We start from the raw sequence: 8,243 nt of genomic DNA on the forward strand, positions 1-8,243 counted from the left end.
CCCTTCCCCAGCCTGCAGAGGAAGGGACAGGGGCTGGGACTCCGGGTCCCCCTCTACCCTCGCCTCCGGCCGCCTGCTCTGCTGCTTCACCACGCGATAGCCCCTCCTGGCCTTGCTGTGGTTCCTTTTACCGGTGGGCGACACGACGGCCGCGATCAACTCATCCTCCCGCAGAGAGATGAAAGGCGATAGCCCGTCCAAAGGGTAGTACTGCTGGCTCTCCTCCTGGGTTTCCAGCATCTCTTGGGTCTCCGCAAAGTCCGTCCGATGCCCTTCCCGGAGGCTGAACTCCACGGGCTGGAAAGCCCCTTCTTTGCTCTGGCTGTCGGGTGGTGGATTCAGTGTTGTAACCATCAGTAGCAAAAAGCCCAGCATCAGCAACAACAAGAGAAACTGCAGCTTACGTGATCCATATCTGCACTTCTTCCTCAAGAACATGCTGTTGGTGACAAAACGATACAGATGGTCATGTTAAATATCACTTGGATGCTTCTCAGACTCCAGTCCTCAGGTTGCAGCAAAGCCCTGGTTTTCACTATCTGCAAAGAGGATTTTTTTGCTCCCCTCACATTTCACTGGTGCCGTTTCGTGCTTTCCTCCCTATTTACAGACAAAATATAACATTCCTATTAATATTGCACTTACTGTAGTAAAACGTAGCATGGATCCAGTGAGATAAAGTAAATCCTTTATTATACAGAGTCCCAGCTTAGTTAGGAAAGCGCATGTTCAGCTGATGAAAAGAGTAACTAAAGTTTTGATTTTTTCCTTTTTAAATTCTAAGTGAAAAGAAATTCAATTTCTTAGAGTTTCCTTCCAGAGTAGATCCTGCTTCTTCAAAGTTTCCAGTTGCTGCCTGGATTGAAGCGCTGTATCTCTGAAAGCAGATCTGACAGCTCTCCCCCGTTCAGAGGCTTCAAGTTAACTGTGATCAACAGATGAGAACTAGTCAGTCCCTGACTTTGTTTCACACATAACTACGGCACTCAGTCAGGAAGCACTTTGCCAGACATAATACAGAGCAATGTGTGCGTCTTTCTCTTGGTCCTAATGCCCTCACTGTTCTTGTCCTATCAAATCAAAACTTTGCAAAAGCTGCAAGAGGTGAAATCTAAGAAGGAAAACATTGTATTATAAAAGAAATGAAGGCACACCATGAGTCAGTCTACTTCTGAATATCCATATGAAGCTAAGAATGCTCAGAGCAAGAAGCAATAATTTTATAAACTGAATAAAAGGTGGAGTGCACATGATTTATTTAAGGTTAGATTTATTCATATGGTAATGTGCTAGCTGGACTATATGAGTGTATGTCACTTTCAGTAAATATTTACAGCTGCAGGGATTTTAACACTGACATAAGGATGCCAAATTATCACCTGGCAGACTGAAGTTGTCTCCTCATCCATAAATTTGGTATTGCAGGGGAAGCAGCACCTCAAGTTTTCAGTAGTCCAAGGATAACATGCAGAAAGCCTGGGCTGGAACAGCAACTACTGACACTGGAAGAAAACTACGACTTCTGTGATTAAAAGGGGAGCTCAGCCTCTGAGGTCTGTTTGCTAATATTGCTGGCACAGGTGGTAGTGGGCACAGACTGTGGCATTTTTTTGCTGCGAGATGGATGTTTGTCCAATGGGAAGAGGGGTGAGACAGTCCACATGCTTCAGCATCACACACCTCTTGGTCTGGCAGAGATTAAGTATGGATGTAACTTAGTTGTTACCAACCCTTTTGATGCTGGGGGCATGGGATGTGTTTTTTGCAGATTTTGTAATATTTGGTGAGCAGAAATTTCCAGCTCCAGGAGACATGTGATTGCTGGAGAACTTCCATGTTCATCTTTTGTTAGAAAGTACATTTCTAGACATTATAGGTGAAAAACCCCAGCCTGAACACATGAGTACAGTGTAGTAAAGGGAGCCAGGAATTTGTTTTATTTTTTCCTTCTTGCCCATTACTTCCCTATAAGAACTTCTGAAAGTTCAGCCTATGGTTCCTGGTAAATGACTTTCATTTTAAAATGAGAGGACACCTGCTTTCAAACTAAAATGAGTCATGGCCTTCAAAAGGAATGACTGGATAGGGCACCTTAAAATTGCTGGAGGCGTGTAGTGTCTGGCACTTCTGTACGTGCTCCCCTGTCTTATGCAGAATGCCTTAAAGTAGTGTGACCATTCTGCTGTGTCTTGGCATTTTCCCTACCTCAGCTGTTCTTTAAAAGACATTATATTGCTTTAATCATATCTTGGGTAGAAGGAAGATTTAGCCAATATTTTGATACTTTACCATTGTGTGTGTCTCCCTTTTTTAGCTGAAATTGACAGAAAAGTAAGATCCCAACCGACCTTCAGCCCTGAGAATATTACTCTTTATCCTGCTTTTCATAGGGAAAAAGAAGTGTTGATGTTTTATAATCGATAGGGAAGCAGCACATATTTGCATTTTAAAAATCAGAGTTCAAAAGCATTCATTTAAATAACAATATGTCAGCCATAGAAAGACAAAATGAAATGGAAATGAAGAGACCTGAGACACTCTGCAAAAAGCTGGCACCAGCCACTTGTTAAAGGTTCAGTTCCACAGAGTCCCATTATCAGGCATATGGAAGAAAAGAAAAGAAAATAAAAGAAAATGATAAGATTGTGTGGAATGAACAGGAGAAAGTATTACAGGCTTTTTTTTTTTTTTTTTTTTCACTCTTCTGATCTACCGATGTATTTTGATTTAGTTTAATTAATATTTTTTCCCTGGCTAAAATGTTATAACAGGATGCTGTAACAACTCTGATCAAGATAATTCTAGCCTGCAGTGGTAACTGCTGTATAAATTCTGTCCTGGTATGTTCTATATTGCTGAGCAAACCCACCTGGGTGTCTCGTGCAGCTATGTTCCAGCTATGAAAAGAGACCAAATTAATAAATTTGCAGCAATCTTTGCTACTTTTGTGGACAGAACTGATAGGTAACATTATCACTGAAACATATGCAGATGGAATCTGGCCTTTGAATATATCCTGACCATTTTAACAAAGAAATTAACAGATACAGGAGATGTTTGGAGATGTGCAAGTATAAAACACTGAGTGGCACACTTCCAGCAGTCTCTATTCCCTGTTCAGCATGGACTTCCCTGTTAAAGCTTTCTCACCATTCCCAGTTCTGCACAATGAGCCTTCCTGAACCATCATGTGTCAACCAGTCTGTTTTCCAACTGTGTCTCTTAAAAACGAGCTAGGAAAGCACTGCCAGTAAACAAAAAGTGATTGTCTTTCCAATGGATCAGTGTCTGAGAGGACATGTCTTGTTTCTAAAATGCACTTGAAGAATAGCATCACTTTCTTATCACCTCCCCACCTGGAAGTCAAGAAGACCACATCCATGGTATTTTATTTCTACCTGGGATTACTAAAAAGCATGCTACAAAGTAGGCCCTTCACTGGGACACAGAATGGGTTGCTCCCTCCTGCCTAGCTGTGGGGGAGTCCCTCTCCTCTGGCATCCTAGGACACATTCCTGTGTATCCTTTGAAGGAAGGTTTGCTGCATGTTTCATGCTCTACCCTCAAGCCTAGAGGCACTGCCTTCTTCCCTGCTTCTGGTCTCATAAGTGTTACTTCATGCAAGGTAGCCCATGAAAGAGGCTGCCCACAAAAGGTATTGTTGTCCTCGGACTGCTGCTCATACAGCACACCCTAGATCTCCTCAGTCAGTGGGAGAGAAACATGTTACAAGCTGGACCAAATACATCAGCAATTGCTCCAGAAAGGACCAACCTCTGATGCCAATATTGACTACTGCCAATATTGTGTTGTCTTTCCTGCTGGGCAGCCCATGCAAGTGCTGAAAGACTGAGGCCCCTAAAAGTCGTGCTCAGGCAAACCTGGTTGTGGAAGGTTTATATACCTTTGTAAATATACAGAGGCAAACCATATTGACTACTCCCTTCTTTAATGCTTGCTCATGCCTGGGATTGATGAGGAAGAAAATATTCACAATCTTTCACTGCTGTAAATTTTGCTCACTAATTGCCAAGAGCTAGAACATGAAATCAAATCTAGGCCTTATTATTGGTTTGAAAAATATTAGGAAACTTGGTTGTCTTATCCAGAGTAATAAACTTTCAGTCACTGTGGTGTAGCTGTTCGTACTTACCCTTTCCTCCCCACCTCATTTTGGCTTGGGGTTTTGTCCAAACCATTCCCCATCACATGCTTGTTAAATATTATGTGATGTGTTATGTTATTCGTACATGAAGAAACACCACATACTTTCAATGTGCAGAGCCCATATTTAACTGCCAGGAAAATAACAGAACAAAAACAGAAAGAACAAAAACAAGGCTGGATGGAGGAAAGAGCATGTGGACAGGTTGTTACTTACACTTTAATAAACATCTTGGATTGATTTACACTTCTATGCCAAAAGCAGATGTGCCACCTTCCATTTAAAGACTCAATGTGTAGCAGCACTCATGCTTTCATAGCTGCATGTATTATATGCCACAGCTCTTTGTACATTTTAACAATGGCTTTATTTACACAGATGTGAAGTGCATAAAATGAGACTGATTACATGGTGCACAGGATTTGTGGTGGTTTTATAATCAGGTTACTTTCCTCATTCTTACCAGGATGCAACAAGAAATACGTATTTTTAGATTATCACAACATATAATTTATTTGCAGGTGTTGCAGATGCTTTGTATACTTGGCATTGCACTAAATATTGTTTGTTCAATGACATTTCTAATAGCAAGTTAATAATAAATTAGAAAAGATTCTGTGGAACTTGGTTTTGGAGGCTATCAAAGCTTGATAAAATCTCTTGATCACTGGCCGGGATTTTGGTGCTAGCATTGTGATTTATAAGATGTTTGCCAACCTGTCAGTGAAAGAAATGCAGCTGAAATTCCATTTTTACAGGATTTCTGCTCATAAATCACGTGGCTGATGTAAAGTGGAGCATGGAAGCCACGGACCTCTGCACTGCTTTGCAAAAGCAGTTCTGTGGGAAAGAGGGTCAGCAGCACTTGATGGAAAGTAGAGGGAATGTATCACAGGAATGACAGCTTCTGGATGTACTGCACCAGAGTTAGCCTCTGGCTAACTCAGAAATGGTAGCTCTCAGGACTTAAAGGGCAGTAGTATGTACTCTGTGCCTGAAACCTGGCTTCTAAAACAGCCTTAGACAGTTACCAGCTGTCTGGGAGGGGTGAGACCTTTAATCCTTATTAGCCAACCCAGAAATGATGCATCTCAAGCACTGTGGTCAATACACATGCCATCACAACCTTCTGCCTCTTGTATTCAACTGCTATTAATATCCTTAAGATGGAGAGGGTTCTGTATACTTTCAACCCCCAGTAACTCAATCCAGGTAATCTGAATCCAGCTCTAAACTGGTTGGGATTATTTGTTGACTATTCTTTCACTAGAAAATCATCCCCATATTGACCATAAAACCTAACCCACCATCAGAGACAGTGGGACAGGTTCTTAGCTGGCTCTAAATTGCTGTAGCTGCACAGGTGGAAATGGAAACAAGGTGGTTTACTCTTTTGGAGTGAGTGGTCTGGCCTTTTTGGCTTTAAGAATGAAACAAGTGAGGTAAGGGAAATTGATCCCTCATGTAATATTAACAACATCAGTAGAATTACTTCAGGGATAAATTCAACCATATGGGTGGAGGATCACAAGAAGGAAATCTCCACCACAGGTTACCCCTGGGGAACTCTGCGTGTAGAGTTTCATCTGTGGTCAGGAATTTACTTTACTTCCACAGAACAGGCCATGAAACCACTTGCAAACAGAGCATCTCTAGAAATCTGGGTGATACCAAAGACACCCATAGCAAAGCCTTTTTTCCCTGGTGGGCAGCTCTAACTTCACATCTACTCTTTCTTCACATAAAGGAGGTAGATAAACAGTATATGCTTCCCAGAAACTTTACATACAGACAGCATTTAAAAGCCATTCATATGCAGAGGCTGTCCCCACAATAAGTATTCTAGTTAAAATGGTGTTTAGACTAACTGAAGAAAAAAAGCTGTAAATGGTTCTTGCATCTCTTGGCACACTGAAGTATTGAGTGACATGCAGTTACACAACTCATGGCACTTGTTTCAACACAATAGTCATCCACACCACCTAAGACTACCTCTTTTTTTTTCCCTAAATATTTACATAGTTGTGTGTACGTGGTATGGTAAAGAGCTGCTCTTCAGATACCTGCTGAATATTAGGGGTTTGATTATCAGGGAAGTTGACAGAAAGTATCATAGTTGTGAAAAACCTGCCGAGAAGACAATATTTAATGATAGTGTGAAAAGCAAATTATTTCACTATTGGTGGGGTGGGTTAAGAGCTGAGTAAAGCCCAAGTTAAGTCACTGCAGGTGTGCACCTTAATGAGCTGCAGTTGGGGAGCAGGTGAGCATAAACTCAGAGCACACAGGGAATGTTGTTACGATGGAAGAACCTGGAGTAAATCTTGGATGGATGTTTGAGGTAAGGCTACAGTAGTTATTATTTTTCTGTGCTTTCATTTTTACCATGAGGAAAATATAGAGAAAATGAAAGTAAGCTATGTTAATATCACACGTGTGTGAGTTGGGTCTACGACTTCTCTCCATATCTCCCAAATGAGGCTTATATTCTTTAACTATTTGGTAAGAGGAATCTGGAAAATATTCATTTTTTTCAAGCCTGTTGCCTTTATTAGTTTATTTTTCTTTTTAAAATATAATTTAAAAAAATACAGTACATTCATAAGAATTGACACTGAAGTTATGATGCAGTTCAACCGTATGTATGTAAAAGTTAACTTTCAACAATAAAGGCCTAGATTCCTTCTCCCCCCACTCCCTGCCCTGTTGAAGTGCAGCATTTTATAAAATATAAGACATTGTATACTGATGTAGATCGTGGAAATATTTGTTCAAGAATCCAAAACAAACTCTGTGTTTTTCTTTACATTTGTTTGGGATTATCAATGTCTATGTAGAATGAATAAAAGTTAAGTGCAAAGTGGTATTAAAAAACAAAGCTGGGCTTCACAAGAGTGTCCTTCCCAAACAGCCTTTGAAGGAGACGAGGCATGTAGCTACAAGGAACGCTTTGTACAAGAAAAGCCTCCTTATGCCTGTAGCTTCCAGGAGTTTTCTGCACTGTTTTCTGAGCTTTCTTCTATTCTTAACAGAAACTCTTAGGCAGAAATGAGGACTTTGGAAACTAATTTTTAAGAAATAGAATTTTCACAACAATATGTTATATCTCTAAAACTTCTGACTTCTTGCCAGCTTAGGAAAGGGGCAGAGGTGGTGGACGGTACAGGCTGTGGTCACTTCTGGCTGCCAAGCGAAAGGCAGTAGGAATAGACATGAACGGTTTTATTGCTCTGATCACAAGCAACAGAGAATGTTGACAACGACTCATCTTTTGAAAGATATGCTTGCAAATGTCATCCAGTTTGTAAGGTCATTGAGGAAGGGATTTCTGACTGTCAAATACCAGGAAAATGAATGTCATTCACCAGACTCTGGATGTGCTTTGAGCTGCACAAACTGAGATACATGACTGATTATTCCAGTTCATTTTCTCTATGTTTGTGACTGAAGTGGATGTTGGTTTCTTTTCTCGTACTTAATTACAGCATCTGGCTGTAATTAGATTTTTCACTGACTCCTTTCGTCTTCATATTAAGTCTTGGCTTTGGTGTTGTGTGGTGGTGTGTTGGGGTTTTTTTTTCCCTATTTATGAAAAAGGCTCTCTAGGTATAGACAGGATACTTGGTTTGTGAAGGTGATTAGCAGACGTAGTCTGAGAAGCCAGTTGGCTTCTTTATATTCACAGAAGTTGAAACAAATGATAGAGCTGTTAAATGGGGAGAAAAAGAAAGTTCAGGAAGCAGACTTGCTGTTAGTAATTTGAACAAAGTCTTTGTTCAAGGTTCCTGAGTTCTTCTCAGAAATCATATTCTTGGCATCTGTAGAACAGAGCTTGAAAATGCTAAGCAGACAATTTTAGTAGAAAGATTACTGCTTTTCAAGGTGCATATCTGGAGGCAGCATCCTTTTTTGAGGAGCCTGGTGATTATAGGTTTATATTGTCATATGGGTACTGGGAACCTAGGCTGTTCCTTTGCTAGCACTAAAATTTCTGTCAACTGAAGCCTCAAAAGAATAAGCTCACGTGAGTTTTGGGACTTCTCACAGTGTTTCAGAGATTCTGTACCAAAAGGGAAAG

General features: G+C 40.7%; 1 protein-coding gene across 1 annotated transcript; it reads right to left on the reverse strand.

The window, feature by feature from the left end:
* Positions 1-12: 12 nt before the first annotated feature.
* LOC104465936 (polypeptide N-acetylgalactosaminyltransferase 15-like) lies at positions 13-847 on the reverse strand (the record flags this gene model as incomplete). Its single annotated transcript, XM_010079181.1, has 2 exons — positions 646-847; positions 13-439 (listed from the first exon to the last, which is right to left on the reverse strand). A coding segment is annotated over exon 2 (426 nt), but the record flags the coding sequence as incomplete, so codon positions are not given.
* Positions 848-8,243: the final 7,396 nt, after the last annotated feature.

The sequence above is a fragment of the Pterocles gutturalis genome, unplaced genomic scaffold (genome assembly GCF_000699245.1).
Source record: "Pterocles gutturalis isolate BGI_N339 unplaced genomic scaffold, ASM69924v1 scaffold40598, whole genome shotgun sequence".
NCBI lineage: Eukaryota > Metazoa > Chordata > Aves > Pterocliformes > Pteroclidae > Pterocles > Pterocles gutturalis.